The 18187-nt window shown below is 39.9% G+C and overlaps 1 protein-coding gene across 3 annotated transcripts in view; it reads left to right on the forward strand.

Annotated features, from left to right (window-relative positions):
* Window positions 1-18187, forward strand: part of sec24d (SEC24 homolog D, COPII coat complex component) — a 194306-nt gene that overhangs the window by 84104 nt on the left and 92015 nt on the right. For all 3 annotated transcript variants that reach the window (XM_072253167.1, XM_072253168.1, XM_072253169.1), the window contains exons 9-10: window positions 6698-6836; window positions 13589-13704. In XM_072253167.1, the coding sequence (XP_072109268.1) occupies window positions 6698-6836; window positions 13589-13704 (255 nt within the window). The remainder of the gene's footprint in view (window positions 1-6697; window positions 6837-13588; window positions 13705-18187) is intronic.

Raw genomic sequence — 18187 nt, forward strand, 5'->3', positions numbered from 1 at the left:
CACAGGGATCGGTGCTGGGTCCATTGTTATTTGTCATCTATATCAATGATCTGGATGATAATGTGGTAAATTGGATCAGCAAGTTTGCTGATGATACAAAGATTGGAGGTGTAGTAGACAGTGAGGAAGGTTTTCAGAGCCTGCAGAGGGACTTGGACCATCTGGAAAAATGGGCTGAAAAATGGCAGATGGAGTTTAATACTGACAAGTGTGAGGTATTGCACGTTGGAAGGACAAACCAACGTAGAACATACAGGGTTAATGGTAAGGCACTGAGGAGTGCAGTGGAACAGAGGGATCTGGGAATACAGATACAAAATTCCCTAAAAGTGTTGTCACAGGTAGATAGGGTCGTAAAGAGAGCTTTTGGTACATTGGCCTTTATTAATCGAAGTATTGAGTATAAGAGCTGGAATGTTACGATGAGGTTGTATAAGGCATTGGTGAGGCCGAATCTGGAGTATTGTGTTCAGTTTTGGTCACCAAATTACAGGAAGGATATAAATAGGGTTGAAAGAGTGCAGAGAAGGTTTACAAGGATGTTGCCGGGACTTGAGAAACTCAGTTACAGAGAAAGGTTGAATAGGTTAGGACTTTATTCCCTGGAGCGTAGAAGAATGAGGGGAGATTTGATAGAGGTATATAAAATTATGATGGGTATAGATAGAGTGAATGCAAGCAGGCTTTTTCCACTGAGGCAAGGGGAGAAAAAAACTAGAGCACATGGGTTAAGGGTGAGGGGGGAAAAGTTTAAAGGGAACATTAGGGGGGCCTTCTTCACACAGAGAGTGGTGGGAGTATGGAATGAGCTGCCAGACGAGGTGGTAAATGCGGGTTCTTTTTTAACATTTAAGAATAAATTGGACAGATACGTGGATGGGAGGTGTATGGAGGGATATGGTCCGTGTGCAGGTCAGTGGGACTAGGCAGAAAATGGTTCGGCACAGCCAAGAAGGGCCAAAGGGCCTGTTTCTGTGCTGTAGTTTCTATGGTTCTATGGTTCTATTACCAATAGTATGGCAGTTCTATAAACTGTGAATTAATAGTTATCAACAGAGGAATTCATCCAGTGCCATTTTCCTTTGATTGTCTGTGAATGAACGGAACCAGTGCAGATAATGGACTGCCTTCATCAAATTCAAAGTAAATTTCACCACACACATCCCTAAGATTCTTTTTCCTATGGGCATACCCAGCAAATCTATAGAATAGGAACTATAACAATATCAATGAAAGATCAAGTAGAGTGCAGAAGACATCAAACTGTGCAAATGCAAATATAAATAAATAGCAATAAATAACGAGAGCATGAAATAACACAGGAGTTCTTAAAGTGAGAGCATTGGTTGTGGAAACATCTCAATAGATGAGTGTAGTTATCCCTGTTTGTTTTAGACTCTGATGATTGAGGGGTAGTAATTGTTCTTGAGCTTAGTGTTGTGAGTCCTGAGGCTCCTGTACCTTCACCCAGACAGCAGCAGCGAGAAAGGATCATGGGCTGGGTGGTAAGGATCTCTGATGATGGATACTGCTTTCCTGTCACAGCGTTTCATGTAGATGTGCTCAGTGGTTGGGAGGGCTTTATCCATATTGCACTGGGCCAGATCCACTACTTTGGAAGTGGGCTCCTCCCACTTCTTTCAAACAAAAGGTGTAGCCATGGGCACTCATACGGGTCCCTGCAATACCTGCTTTTTTGTGGGCTAAGTGGAACAGTCCACGTTCCTTCCATCCCCCACTTTTCCTACACTACATCGACAACTGCATTGGCGCTGCCTCCTGCACCCATGCCAAGCTCGTCGACTTCATCAATTCCGCCTCCAACTTCCACCCTGCCCTCAAATTTACTTGGTCCATTTCTGAGACCTCCCTCCTCTTTCTCGATCTCACTGTCTCTGACTCTGGAGACAGCTTATCGCCTGATGTCTATTATAAACCCACAGACTCTCACAGCCACCTGGACTATACCTCTTCCTACCCTGTTGCTTATAAAAACACTATCGCCGTCTCTCAATTATTCCGTTTCCGCTGCACCTGCTCTTCGGAATAGGCTTTTCATTCTAGAATGAAGGAGATGTCCTCCTTTTTCAAAGGCAGGGACATCCCTTCATCCACTATCAATGCTGCCCTCAACCGCATGTCTTCCATTTCACGCTCGTCTGCTTTCACCCCATCCTCCCGCCACCCTACCAAGGATACCTACCACTCCACCAGCCTCCTCATCCAGCACATAATTCTCCCAGACTTCCACCATCTCCAACAGGATCCCACCACCAGGCACATCTTTCCCTCTCCACAATTTTCTGCTTTCTGCAGGGATCGCTCCCTACATGACTCCCTTGTCCGTTCGTCCCTCCCCAGTGATCTCCCTTCTGACACTTATCCTTGCAAGTGGAGCAAGTGCTACACCTGCCCCTACACCTCCTCCCTCACTACCATTCAGGGCCCCTAACAGTCCTCCCAGGTGAGGCGATACTTCACCTGTGAGTCTGTTGGGGTTATATACTGTGTCCGGTACTCCTGGTGTGGCCTTCTGTATATCAGGCCTTTTTCTCACATCTCCAAACCTGAATGCTTGAACCCACAATGAGCAAAGCAGTTCTGAATTGTCTTGCTGCTCATTTCTCGCCAACCATCAGTGACAAATATCCCTGCTTTTTGAACGGAAACACACACAACTGACAGTTTTTAAAAGCTGTTTGCTTTTAAAAACAAGGTTTGGTGTCTAGCGGTAACACAAGTGTATTCCACTGACGCTACTTATAAACCGTTCAGCAACAGTCTCCTGTCCCAACCAAGTGGCTTCGTGTCACAAATAAACAAAGGAAGTCCGGCTACTTTCTCCATCAGTTTCTGTGCTTTAAGAGCTGGCGCAAATAAGTGGCTGCACTGTCTGATCAGTTGATGGCCGAATTAACCGAAATCCACTGTATCGCAATTTCTGCACAATCGCTGGTTTGAAAGCCACTTAACATTGTTCACATTGTGACTTGACACTCCAGCAGCACTTCTCGTGATATGAATAATCATTGCGTGATTGCTTTTAGTCAGCTCCACTGATGTAAAATTCCAGAATGAGGAGATCAGCAGCTTGGGTTAAATCACATGTGCACATGATTACCTAGAGTAGCTGAAAAGTAGGTAATGCTTTGGCATTCCTACCTCACCACAGGTTAGAAAATCTACCCAAATAAGTAATCAGTAACACAAAACAATGTGTGCTTCAAGTGAATTCTAGGTATTTCTCTGATGGAAGATGTTAGTAAGTAATTGCCTTCCAGATGCAAGTAAATGTTCCATGGGTTGGTGATCACTTTGTGTTTCCCTCATCATGAGTCATGAAGTGGATCTTGCCCTTTCTCTGATATTTTCTATCATTTGAGTGTGTGTGGCCAGTGTGACAAGACACTTAATGGACAAGCTTTCGCTCTTTGCATTAAAAGAGCTGATTGGAAGTGAACCCATGCCAGGTGTTAGCCATGGAGTTAAACTACTAAACTGGAAGTCTCTAATGACAAGTTAATCAATTATTATACACTTATGTCTAGGCGCACTGTGATCCCGTCTATACCCTACAATCCAATGATTCACTTCAGATCAAATAGAGGGAAATATTTTTGTGCTCCATCATTCAGTTTCAAAGCCATTTGAAGAGTTCATATAATCTGTGATTTATTCTGGTTTTGTTAAATCAAGCAGCACTTCACAGATATGCATATTGTACTTAATTTCGGTCGCTTCCAGATTTTGTGGAATATTTTTGGACACTCTCAAACGTAGTACTAGTGATACAGAGTTTCCAAGATGGGACAACTGCTTTCCTGGTGAGCAAGATTTTATTTCCCCGTGTCGTTATCACACGTCCATGATCATCTGAGCAAAATAATTTATCCAATGCTCCCTCCTCTGGCTGACCATCTATCTCCCATGGGGTTGCTCAGTATGCTTAAGAGGAGGGTTCCACCACTCTTTTTTTAAAAAAAGAACAATATTCACCTTGAAATCTCACCCACTTGCATCAGTTTTGTTTCAAATGTTGCTTCTTGATTTATATAATAAATGTATTTTGATGCAGTCATTGTAAATATCCTGTTCCCATATAGAGAACTGTCAGTGGAATAGAATATTGTGTTCTCAATATATGGTATTGGTGAATTTATAACAATGTAATTACAATATTTTTGAGAATACTGAATGTGGTCATTTTGACCCTGAGATTATCTGGCCATAATTGCAAAAGATCATGCAACTGGAGCTCACAATGGAGCTATTGTCATTGCTGTCTGCTTTGGAAAATTGCTGACAATTTTGAACAATATGCCAGTTATAAACTTGCTCAACAGTTGTTCTCTGCAATGAGTTAGAGTTGTGACTAACATAGCTTCAGTGAACCATCTCATGGCACTGAGAATATCCAGAGGATGTAGAATGGCGGTTTGTTAGCAGTTTGTAAAAGATGTTGTGATTGTACAGACTTTATGGTTTGGTTAATAACAGTCTAGAAATTCAAGTGCACCCAAAAGGGTTCATGGGAATTCCTAGGCCGACATATATCAAGCTTGGGTAGACTGGATGGCAGTTCCAGGTTGTTAACTCTCCACAGCAGAATTTGGTTGAGTCTTGGGTGATATTTAATGGGGATTAGCCATTCTTGGGATGGAAAATATGCACTAGAAGGGTAGTCTTAGACTGGGTTTATGGGTTAATTGGCCAGAGGTTATTTACTTGATCAGGCTACATCTCAGAGAGGAGAGCGATTGAAGCCCTCTGCTGTGGTCAGGTATAGAATGAGAAGCCGGAGAACCATTAGAGCTGTGCTCTACAGTGAGTGCAAATGAAGCAACTAGGAGCCTATTACTTGATATGGAGCGGGACAGATGCAGCCACAGGGACCCTGCAGGTGGTAGAACTGTCTCGTAACTCTAGCATGCAGGGCTTTCATTCTAACCTCTGGCCCTTTCTACGGAAGGTTTGTACATTCTCCCATGACCTCATGGGTTTTCTTTTCCTGGTGTTTCAGTTTCCTCATATATTCCAGAGACATGTTAGCTGTTTAATTAACCAATCACTAAATTAGTGTGGTATGTGGTGGGAGAATCAGTAATGTCAATTAGAGTATCAGACACTGCATGTCCTCATTATCTAATCTAATCTAATCTAATCAGAACGGAGATGAAGAGGAATTTCTATAGCCAGAGAGTGGTAAATCTGTGGAATTCTTTGCAATAGGCAATGTGGAGCCCAAGTCTTTATGTATATTTAAGGGAAAGGTTGCTTCTTAATTAGTCAGGGCATGAAGGGATACAGAGAAAAGGCAGGTTTGGGGCTGAGAGGAAAATTGGATCTGCCATGATGAAATGGTGGAGCAGACTCGATGGGCAAAATGACATAATTCTGCTCTACATTGTATTGTCTAAAATAGGCTAAGTGGGTGGATAGGATTGATAGGATTTCTTAGAGAACTGGCAGTGACTTAATAGGCCAAATGAGGGAAAGGGTAATTGGGGACGTCTGTCTTAAATCGGTGGGATCAGCAGCCAGAGCTTTGTCAATAAGGAAGATAAGAATCAGGGATCTGTTCTGTTAAACTAGGAGTGAGGAGAGGGGACCTGTACCTTAATTTGTGGTTGGTAAGCGTGGGTTTGGGAATTAAGCCATAGGAGGGCATCATCTTTCACTACCCACTCAATCCCACCAACTTCCATCCTCACGCAATATCTCAGTTAAACTTCTCGCCACTTGTGTGATAATTGATCGGATCTCAAACATATCTACTTTACAATAAGACCATTTGGCATTGAACTAAGAAGAGGGAAACCCAGCCAAGAGATAACTGTTGAGCCTTGTTCTGCAACCTCTTCACAAAATGTCTGTGTGCATTCTGTTCATGGGCAAACAAATGATGCCAATTTCAGGGGAATAACTGACCGGAATTATAACTTATCACACACATGTAAATAACTAGATTGGAGAAGTAGATAGTAACCATGCAGGCTGTCAGAAGCTTTCACTGTAAATGATCAAAACCTTCCAAAAGGGAAAGGAGAAAATTTTTATGATCAAATAAAGGAAAAAGCATAAAATTGCCTTGCCTGAGCTGGTTCATTTTTATTTGTTTATTTGGTGGGCATGCCATTGACGGCTTATAGCAACTTGGAATAGACCTTTCTTAACAAACTCATCAACTATACCATCTTTTATTTATTTTGTTTAGAGTTACAGTGTGCAGTAGGCCCTTCTGGCCCTTTGAGCCAGGGACCCAGCAATCCCGACAACCCTAATCCAGGCATGGGATAATTTACAATGACCGAGTAACCTATCTGGTATGTCTTTGGGCTGTGGGTGAAATCTGGAGCACCCAGGGAAAACCCATGCATTCCAAAGGAAGGACATTCAAACTCCTTACAGAGGATGCTGTGGTTGAACTCCAGTTTCCAATGTCCCAAGCTGCAATGGTGTGGCTCTGATTTGTATTGTACTATAAATCTAAATATTTAGTCAGAAGGATGTGTGAGAATTGCCATTTAAAATGTCTAGTTCTGCTTCTAATACAGCTAACTTGTGGAAATATTTCCTATGAACAATATGTATAATGAAATAAGATCTCTGCTGAGAAAATTTAAGCTATTTACTTCACTACACGTAGGACTAGTTTGATTTACATGTTATCAATTCTCTCTTGTTTTCAATTTAACAGGCACCAATCTGTGTTGTGAACCACGGAGAAACGGGACCCATTCGTTGTAATAGATGTAAGGCCTACATGTGTCTATTAATGCAGTTCATTGAAGGTGGACGGAGGTACCAGTGTGGATTCTGCAGCTGTGTCAATGAAGGTTACTAATTAATTTTATTCTCTTGCCATCATAAATCTTATGTACAACACAGCAACAATTTTTGTCTTTGTATTGGATGGAGGAAATGGAGTTTATATTGTTAGAACATTTTTTATTCAGCTCTCAAAGGTTTTGTCATATAGGCCTCAAGAGAGAATAAGTTGTAAGGTTATGAGGGGAAATGGAATTGATCGCAGTATTCTCCTGGAAGCTGATATGGAGCAAGAGGGCTGAATACTCTCCCCTATATGGTAACAAGTAACTTTACTCATATAGTGAGTTGTGTGGGCCCATTTTCAGGCGGAAAACTCCGCATCACACCTGCAGCATGTGTTAAAAGCCTGAAACTCACACAGACTTCAGCCTCGAGGGTTATCAACAAAAGCTGATGAGCTCTGAAAGACAGGCAGAGGTCCAGAATTAGCTCACAAGCTGGTCAGGGCCGATTCCATGTTTGTGGTGACTCTCAGCTAAGTCACAGGAAGGAGACTATTGTGGATTTAAGTAGTTATCAAGTATGCTGTGAAACCTGATGAACAACTCAAGCTGCAATTAAACTCAGATCGATCTCATTCAGCATTAACCTGGCTTCCCAGCCTGGGGTCCACTGGTCCCTTGGTTTATGGTAGGGGTCCATGGCATAGAAATGGTTGGGAACCCCTGACTTAAACCATTAGATAGTGTGGCTTTAAAATAGACTCTTCTTGTAACATTATATATTGTAATTGCATGGTTTAAAATGCTGGCCTAATTATATATGAGGTAATTGAATTACTATGTTCTACTACTAATGGATATTTCATAATTCTTTAAATGGTTAAATTGGTTTATGTTTGATTATAAACAGGAGACTTGACTCTGAATGTATTTTTTTCACCATTTTCTTTTCGGTCTCTGGCACATTTAAATGTTAATTTTATTCTGTCTGTTTTACAAAAACACTGCACAGAGTTTTTCCACAAACCCACCAGATATGTGGAACTGATTTTTTTTTATTGCCTTGTTTGATTTCTGCATGAACATCACTGCATTCCCTCTGATGGAATCAAACCTTATTTGTTCAAAGAAAGATTGATTGGTGGAGTGTGTGAGCTGGGATTAAGTGGTTTAAAGTGTTTGGCTATTTTCCGAGTGTGTTGCCAAAACTGTTTGACTGGAACACATTACTTAAATTGGATTTTATTCACTTGGATCAATATGACCCTTTCCCTTATAAAGTAAGCTTATTAACTCTGAATCTTAGTATCTCTCTTTCTCCTGCCACTCTACAATTCTTAGGGCAAATACACATGATACTGAGCAAGAACGTTAACATATTTTTTAAATCATTAAAAGCAGACCACATTCAGAGTTATCATATTTACATTGTGACATAACTGTTACTGTATTTAATATAAATACAATGAAAGAATTAGCATGCGTTTTATTTAATATAAAATCACAACTTGTGCGATTATCAATATTTGATCTGTAGCTGCTTTTGTAGAAAATGAAGGAGGGTGGAATTTGGAAATTTCTTGGAATTCATCTCAACTAACTGGTCCAGAAATTCTCCAATTGGATGTTTGAAACAACCCAGTGAAACCTGAGGCCCAGCAACTTTAATTCCAGATGCTATGGAACAGGAGAATGGCAGATTTTTCTTCTGATTCTTTTTTCCCCATGAACTCCCAACCTCAATCAACATAATGGCTTCATTAAGGTTGGCAGTGAGTGGGATATCTGCGTGAGTGGACATTAGGAATGGCATCCCATTGCACCTCTCAAAGGAAGCTGCTATTGAGTGGCCATCATTCTATTTCTAGAAGCCTGAATAGATCACAAGACTACAAAATATAGGGGCAGCATTAGACTATTCGGCCCATCGAGTCTGCTCCGCCATTTCCTCATAGCTGGTCCATTTTCCCTCTCATCCCCAGTCTCCTGCCTCCTCCCTGTACCCTTCATGCCCTGACTAATCAAGAATCTATCAACCTCTGCCTTAAATATACCCAAAGACTTGGCCTCCACAGCCATCTGTGGGAATGAATTCCACAGATTCACCACTCTCTGGTTAAAGAAACTCCTCCTTATCTCCATTCTAAAAGGATGCCCCTCTATCTTGAGGCTGTGTCCATAGGGAACATCCCCTCCACCTTCCCTCTAGCAAGGCCTTTTACTATTCAATAGGTCTCAATGAGGTCACCCCTCATTCTTCTGCATTACAGTGCATACAGGCCCCAGAGACATCGAACGCTCGTCATATGACAAACCATTTAATCCTGGAATAATTTTTGTGAACCTCCTTTGAAGCCTCTCCAATGTCAGCACATCCTTTCTATGATAAGGGGACCAAAACTGCTCACAATGCTCCAAGTAAGACATCACCAATGCTTTATAAAGCCTCAACATTACATCCTTGCTTTTATATTCTAGTCCAGTGGTCCCCAACCTCCGGGCCGTGGACCGATACATTGCCGCGAAGAATGAAGCGGTCCAGCAGTAGCCAGAATGCACCCAGCACATCTTTAAAAAAAAAGCCGAAATAAACAAGCTAATTAATTAGGTGCTGCCCGGCACATAAATGTCAGCCCAGATCAGAGGTGAGTGCCGATCGTATCGCCTCTGAATCTGGGCCAACATTTATGTGCTGGGCGGCACCTAATTAATTAGCTTGTTTATTTCGGCTTTTTTCTTAAAGATGTGCTGGGTGCGTTCCAACCACCGCTGCACCACTGCACGCTTCGCGGCAATGTATCGGTCCGCGGCCCCGAGGTTGGGGACCACTGTTCTATTCCTCTTGAAATGAATGCTAACATTGCATTTGCCTTCTTCAACACAGACTTAAAATGCAAATTAACCCTTAGGGAATCCTGCACAAGGATGCCCATGCCCATTTGTGCCTCAGATTTTTAAATTTTCTCTCCATTTAGAAAATAGTCTGTCCTTTTATTTCTTCTATCAGAGTGCATGGGTGGTGGGTGGTAATGTCAGTCACTTGCTAAGGATATAATAAAGCAATTGAAGACCCTGAAATTTGATCACATTTTACGTAAGAATAGCCAATAAAATATTGATGAACCAAGACCATACAGCTAGAGGTTACCATAATAACATCTCTTGGTAGATAATTCCTTGATTTTTCTCCAGAGTTCGGGGAAAGAATATTGTACTTGTTGGCTTTCTGAGAGTCTTTAGTGTGTGGCATAATAGGTGAGCATGGTTTCCAGCATCAAGAGAAACTGCACGTAGCCTCTCTGACAACTTAAATGTAGTTGATACCTCCTAGTACCAAATGCAGATGCAATCTATTCTAATATATCTGGTATCCTCAACCTGTTATACATTGATAGATCCACACATAGGTAACCAGACAGACCTTTCTTTGGTTCAGACTGCAATTTCAATAACAGTTGTGAATCGTGAACGTAAATCCACAGGGCAAACTTTCACCAAACCCAGCTGCATGATGGATGCTAATTTACCAGCAAACACATTGGGGTGTTAGTGGATATATTCCCTAAACTCCACTAACTCAATGTTACAGCCTGTATGCAGGGCTCAAGGGTTGGAAAGGATGTCAAAATGAATGACCTTTCTTTTATTTTGAGCTTTAGCTCCAAAGGCACCTTCACTTAAGCAAATTCCTGCTGTCATTTGAACTGGAAAGAATCCCCTTTTAGTGTTTAAATATGATCTTTGTTACCCATATAAAATAGACAAAGTATAACATGTTTATATTTGTGCAATATAATTTAACTGTAAACTGCTTCTAAATGGTTTCTAAAGTACTTTTCATTGTATTATTTCAACCATTCTTTCACCATCTGGTAGCAACTATCCAGATTTCCCAGAAGATTCTTTTTCTTTCACATGGCATTTAACTACCTCACTTTTCTGAAATGTCTTGCTGAATGCAGTTCTGTATTATTTTCTGCCAACTACATTATTTTGTATTTTGTTCTGTATTATTTTCTGCCAATTACATTATTTTACCATTTCTTTGCCAGCTGTACTCCCCTCTCATATTTCTAATTATCCTGTGTTTTATTTGAAGATCAAGCTTGTTTTGCAACTTTTCTTCATGCCTCTATCATTATACATTAATTCTTTCTCCCCAAGCTAAACATCTTTGTGCAGGGTGAAACTATCTGTGGGGCACTGTTTACTAGATGCTCAACAATATAGTTAACCGTCCAACTTGTCCTTCCTCAGTATGGACCCTGGATGCTAATACAGTTACCTGCAGTGACCCGTGTATGCATTCTGCTGTTTTGCTCAGCAATGCTTTGTATATCCTTACATACCAGTTTCGTTAGGATTGTGTCTTCTCTTATCATTCCTTACACCTAAGTAGCACTTTATATGAAGAAATCTGTTCTCGTATCTCTCTTCAATTTATCAGTAATAAACCTAAACCAACTAACTTCCCAACCAGAGGAAAGTCATTTCCCACTCAGGCTAATCATTACTTTGAGAGTACTTATTAAATCTCTGTTTCAGTTTCATTTTGTGTTAGTGCGATGTTAGGGCACTTACTCTTTTTGCTCTTAGAATCCTTGAAGGCCACAAGATTATTGGCAATTCAGATCCCTAGATCAATTACATAACACTCTTGAACTGCAAGAGCTTCCCATTCATCGATACCAATCTGGTTAATGATCAGTAGTGCAATATTTTTTTTAAAGGCCGTGTGAACTGGCTTTAATGATTTCAAACTTCCTTTTTCAGCAAAACATCATTGTAGCAGATGACTTGGGTGGTAAAGATGTAATTGATGTAGCAGACTATTTGTAAATGAAAATCAGACTAGTTTTCAGGGGTTTATAGTTAAGAATCTCCTCCCAACACAACCTATTACCAGACCTTCCCACACCAACATACATAAATACATATATGAAGAGTTCTGTATACATTCTGGGAGAAGTTGCAGTGGTGAAGGAGTACAAAATACTTGGGTGTTCATCTTGGCAACAGACTTGACTGGAAAGCCAAGAAGGGGAGGAGCAGACTTTATTTCCTAAGGAAGCTAAGATCCTTCAATATGTGCAGCAGGATGTTGGAGCTCTTTATCAGTCTGTTGTAGAGAGTGCAGTCTTCTTTGAGGCTTAATGTTGGGGGAGCAGCATCAGTGCTGGTGATGCGAAAAGACCAAATAACCTCATCAAAAAGGCTGGATTCATCCTTGGATGTAAACTAGACTCTTTTGAGTTACTGGTGGAGAGGAGGTCACTAAAAAAACTGTTATCCATTATGGACAGTCAGGCACATCCTCTCCAAGACCTACTGAATAAGCAGCGGAGCACCCTTTCAAACAGACTCATTCAGCAACGATCATTACAGAAAATCTTTCCTACCAAACGCAATAAGTATTTACAACAGTTCATTTCTGTGCGACAGCAGAGCACACATTGTAATACAATAGTCTCTGTTTTGTTATTTCATCCCTGGAAATTATTGCACAGTATTGCACATTGGTAAATTATTATTGAATATATTATTAATCTGTATATTATTAGTTAATATTATCATTATGTTTATTATTATTGCTAAGTGTGTTTATAAATGTTGCTGCTATAACAAAATATTTCCCACTTGGGATCAATACTTATTATTTTTATTATTATTATTACAATACACATACACCTTTTGATAGATCAAATCTCTGTGCAAAACAGGTGGCTTACATTGGAAGTGACATCTGATTGCCAAATGGTATAGCCACAATCTCATCAGGCCCATTGGGCAGTACTTCTATAAATCAATGCCAGTCTGTTAGGGGTTTAGTTCCTTTAAAGTTGAAACTATCGTTGATTTTGCACAGTTACAGCAATTTTGCATTCACTCCTTTTTCACTGACTGGTTTCATATCCAGTGGAAAAATCTGGTTTCTTGTCGATCAGATTTACTGCTGTCTCAAGAGTTTAGTTGTCCCACTACTAGAATCAAAATGCCAGCTATAATACTATTACTGACAAGAGTAACAGGGCTTTATCCTTGGTAGCTGTCAATTCAAATTACTTGCTTTCATTATCCTACACTGAAAGATTTTAATTTCAAAGCCACAAAAGCCCCTGTAAAGGTTTATACTTCTGTTTGTTCTTTGGACGTTTGTGATACGGGAAGGCAGAATATCTTGGTATTCAATGGATTCCCTGCGGGTATTTAATATCAGCCATATAGTATGTAACCTGAGTCTTGTGTAGTTAATATAGATAAACACTCACCATTCTAAAGTAATTATTTGCCATTTTACAACAATTCATAGTTATTTTCTTGGTGCCAACCCACAAATTACCAAATGTATTGAATTCATCATTGATTTTCCACTTTGCAATCAGCAGCAAGTTCCAAAGCTCAGACTATTTAATGGAGTTTTTCTTAAGATCTGCAGCTCTTTCCTTGGACTCTTACTACAGTAACTAGCAGATCCTATTCGCTTGATGGCAGGCGCCATTCATGCATTATCTCTGTTTTCTTTTATGCTGTCAGAAGTTTTCACAAGGATTAGAAATGTGTTCAAAAGTAACGTTGTAATAAATTCATTGGTTCCATTAGTTAACTTTGTATAATGTTATTTTACAATTGCCTGTTACCAGTGGGAGTCTTTGGCTGTGATATTGGAATCTCACAGAAAATGTTTTTTTTTCCAGTCACAGAAAGGAAGAAGTTTCGAAAGCAATAGAAGAAATGCAAAATATTTACATTTACTTTTAGTTGCTATGTAGAAAGGTAATTTTAATAACATTGCTTACGTATTTTTCCTCCTTCAGTCCCTCCATTCTATTTTCAACACTTGGATCACATGGGCAGAAGGTTGGATCAATATGACAAGCCAGAGTTGTCCCTTGGATCCTATGAATTCATGGCTACTTTAGATTACTGTAAAGTAAGTATGAGTGATAGATAAACTAGCTTTCCACATTGGGATACATTCTGCAGCATGAGACTTCTTACAGAGGATTTATTAATATGGTCTTTTGTTTTTTCTTTTACCTTGTATCTAACCCAGGGCTTCTAGATCAATGCTGTCATTGAAGTGAAGGCGTTGTTTTTATACAACTGTCATCATTGCAGATTAACTATATTCTAACTGGACAAAAAGGCCAAGGAGCAAGATGTCCCTAGCATTTTTTTGCCATTGTGTATATAACTAATCCTGCTTTGAGTTAATAAGTCTAGTTGTCACATTAAGACTCAGATTTGGGGATAATATGTATGATATGTAAATTCCCCAGCTGTTAACTGTGAACTTATTCTGCCTCACTGGTTAGTTGCATTAGTTTATGAAGAATGTACAAGCAAATGTTAACTACTTTGGCTTAATTTCCAACCCCCCTTCCCCCACTCCACCAAGACGACCTCTTCCAGACTCCTGGCTATGACTCAAATTCATTTATTAAGGACATCTCATGAAACAGCACTGATGGTCAAATAACCTTGAAACACCCACATTTCCCTCCAACCCAGCAAAATGTAGAAATATATAATCTTCATTTGAGTTACCTTTTCTGTAGCTGTCAGGTCACAAAGTCTTTTTTATTTTCTTTTCATTGCTAATGAGTCCCAGACATGTCGAACTTTTTTCAACTTCAAAGGGAGCCATTTATAAATTCATAGAGACGTCTTAGCTTGGGGTATGTGTGCAAAGGGATATGAAGTCAAGTGAATACAGATGGAACTTATTACAGCTGAGTTCACAAAAAATCTCTGTCATCTTATTCTGAGTTACAAACTGACAATACTCCAGTGAGGTATTGAGTTCTTTACTCAACAATGAAGGCAGATTTTGCTTTTTTTCGATAAGCACGCTATCATTTCAGTCTTCTAAATAATTAACTGTCCTAGATTTTTCATTAAGTTAAAAATTTCTGCACAGGATTTTTTTGTGGAATCCACTATTTATTTGCAAGCACCAGTGAATAAAAGAATTAAGGAACTATGGTCCCACCCATCTCCTGCCACTTCACTCTGCAACCATCTGACCAGAACTCAGCTATGGTGAATCAGTACAGGCCTGGCCTGACCTTTGTTCTTATGAGTACAGTGATAGTATTTCTTAAAAATGCAGAAATAGCATATGTCTTTAGAATGTTCCAGGTTTGAAACACAATTAATTTTTTCCTGAAGTAGATAATACTGTACTGCTGGATTTAGAATATATCCCACAATTTGCCAGGAATTAAGCATTTTATCAGAGGAAAAAATAAGTGCGTGTCTGATATTTGCATTAGATGCCCTGTAGAATAGCTGCAAAGAAAATGATGCTGGAAACATTTTGGCAGAACAAATTCCAGCTGTTCCTACTTTCCATTTCTGCTCAACTGCAGAAGGTTAGAATTTACTCCAAAAATGTTTTACTGCTATTCCTGCCCACCTCCACACATCTACCCCACACTCTCACCAACCCCTCTCAACACTTCTTTAATAAGGGCCTATAAAATGTAATCACCAGGAGAGATCAGCTGATCCATCAAGACTGTCATACCCTGAAGCCAAGGCACTTCACTCACTGTCATTCAGTGTAAATGGATATGAAAAACAACTAATTATTATCACATTGGGCCTATTTTTCTTGAACAGTGTGATAATATTGAAAATACAAATGCAGTGCCTAAGCCCCTATAAGAGAAGCAGTGAAGCAAAGGAATGTAGTTATTGAGTGGTGCAGCGGAACAGAGGGATCTGGGAGTTCATGGCCACAGATTCATAACTTTAAAGGTGCAACGCAGATGAGTAAGATGATTAAAAACAAGGCATGTGGTATGCTTTCTTTTATATGCCAAGATGCAGAATACAAGAATAAGGAGGTTAAATTTGAGCTGTACACGTGAGTCAGGTAACAACTTGATTGCAACATATACGTGAGATCAGAGAAAAGATGTGATCATTGCGGAGAGGCTGTAGAGATTTATAAGGTTGTCGCCAGGACTGCAAGGTTTTTGTCATGAAGAAAAATTAGATAAGCTAGTGTTGCTCTTTTTGGAACAGAGAAGCTGAGGGATGACAACTAAGTTATGTAAAATTATGAGGTGTCTATGGAGAGTAGGTCGGTTTTGTTTCCTAAGTGGGGGAGCCCAAAAACAAAAAGCCATTGATTTAAAGTAATTTACCTAGAAATTACTTTAGTGATAACTGAAGAAAAGTTTTCATACCCTTAGCAGTCATGAATTCACAATCTGCAGGAAGGCAGAGTGAGAAACCCTCATTTAAAAATGAAACCTCAGTGTGCACTTGAAGACCTATGATGTGCAGGTTACTCTAGAGCTAGGAAATGTGATTAGGCTGAGCGGGTCTTTTTCAACCAGCACAACACGCTGGGCTGAATGGCCTCCATCTAGAACATAGAACGGTACAGCACAGGAACAGGCCCTTCAGCCCATAATGTTGTGCCAAACTAATTAAATTGTTAATCAAATACTTGGTTCAACTAATCACTTCGGCCAACACAGTGTCTATATCTTTCATTTCCTGCACATTCAGCACATTCATGTGCCTGTCTCGAACACCTCTGTCTTAATTGCCTCCACCACCACACTAGAGAGCATGTTCCAGGCACCCTCCACTCTGTGAAAGAAAACATGCCCTGCACATCTCCTTTGAACTTACCCCTCTGATTTTTGATGCATGCCCTCTAGTATTAGACGTTTCGGCTCTGGGAGAAAAAAAACCCAGCTGCCTCTCATAATCTTTTAAACCTCTATCAGATTTCCTCTCAGTCTTTGATGCTCGGAAGAAAACAACTCAAGCTTGTCCAACCTCTCCTTATAGCACGTGCTCTCTAAACCAGACAGGTTCCTGATAAGTCTCTTCTGCACCTTCTCTAAAGCCTCCATATTTTTCCTCTAGTGAGGTGACCAGAACTGAATGTAATGCTCCAGGTGTGGCCTGGCTAGTATTCTACAAAGACGCAACACGACTTCGTGCTCTTGTACTCTTTCCTTGATTAAGAAAGGCAAACATGTCCTATGCCACCTTTACTATCCGGTCAACCTGTGTAGCCACTTGCACCCCAAGATCTCTCTGCACACCAACACTGTTATGGGTCCTGCCAATTAACTGCGTACTTCCTCTTTACACTTGATCTCTCAAAGTGCAACACGTCACATTTGGCCGGGTTAAACTCCAACTGAATGGTAAATTTCATATATAGACCTAAAAGGAACAAGCTCAGCCCAGTGGGATAGGCAGATATTTGGGAGACAAAATTCATCACATAAATCTGTAAGCTTATTTGTTGGTGGGAAAAGAACAGAGAACACAAGTTGAATGGTTAATTATAAAAGGAGAGCCCTGGTTGTTTGTGCACAGGTCTATGAAAGCCACTAGACAGATTAAAATAAAACAATTGAAACATTAAAATTCTATTGTATAACACTGCTTTTCATCAATGTTAAGCAATTGACAATAAATTATTTTTTTCCATTCTTTTCCACGTCATTTTCAATATTTGATTAGGCACAAGTCATCCTGACTCTCCTGATGGCAAATTTCTGTATCAAGGGCATGTGATATAACATAATTTCCTGAGAAATGCTCATTTTATCAGGGACTCAAAGTATGTTGTCTTGGGAGTACCTGCTGTTGGATACCCTTGTGACAACAGGAACAAGTACAAACGGTGAAGCATTGTCGAGGAACCCTGCCAGCTGGGTGAATTATGTACTCTCATTTTTGCCATGTTCTCACTGAACTTTGATGTGCTGTCCAAAGACTCACAGACCCACAATAAAATTCATCAGTCAAACTGGCAATCATCTCTATCAGTGTTGGGCTAAGCGTTCAGTCGCCTCACCACCAAGCCTCATCCTCTGGAGCTCAATCTTGGAATAGAGTACCAGGCAGCACATATTGATACCAGTAGGCTAAATGGCTTGTTGGTGCACTGCATTATTCCTTGAATTTATGATTCTTTGCTATCACACAATTGCTATAGAACTTAAACATCTTTGCTATAGAACTATTACACAATTATTTTTCATACTGCTAATATCTGAAATAAATTTATTGGTTTGTTACAAGGATTTTTTCTCAATAATAATGATCAGTTAAGCAGAAAGAGAATCAGTTAAGCACAAGTACCTTTTTAACTCAGTTAACAAACACATGAATTTACAGAACTAGGTACTTGTGTGCACACCTACTAGATTTTCCTGATCCTTTATGAACAGTTAAAAAAGAGAAAATGTAATAACCTGGGAAAAGAAGTCTATGCTGGTCAAACTTTCTTCTTCATCCCAATGTACCCTCCATGCTTCCAACTTGAGGTCATCCACTCTGATATTGTTGGATTCTAACAGAGTTTTTCTGCCTGTACTCCTGAAATCTTCCATTCTTATTCTTACATAGGTAATTCTCTTGTTCTGTCCAAC

This window comes from Mobula birostris, chromosome 3 (genome assembly GCF_030028105.1).
Source record: "Mobula birostris isolate sMobBir1 chromosome 3, sMobBir1.hap1, whole genome shotgun sequence".
Taxonomy (NCBI): domain Eukaryota; kingdom Metazoa; phylum Chordata; class Chondrichthyes; order Myliobatiformes; family Myliobatidae; genus Mobula; species Mobula birostris.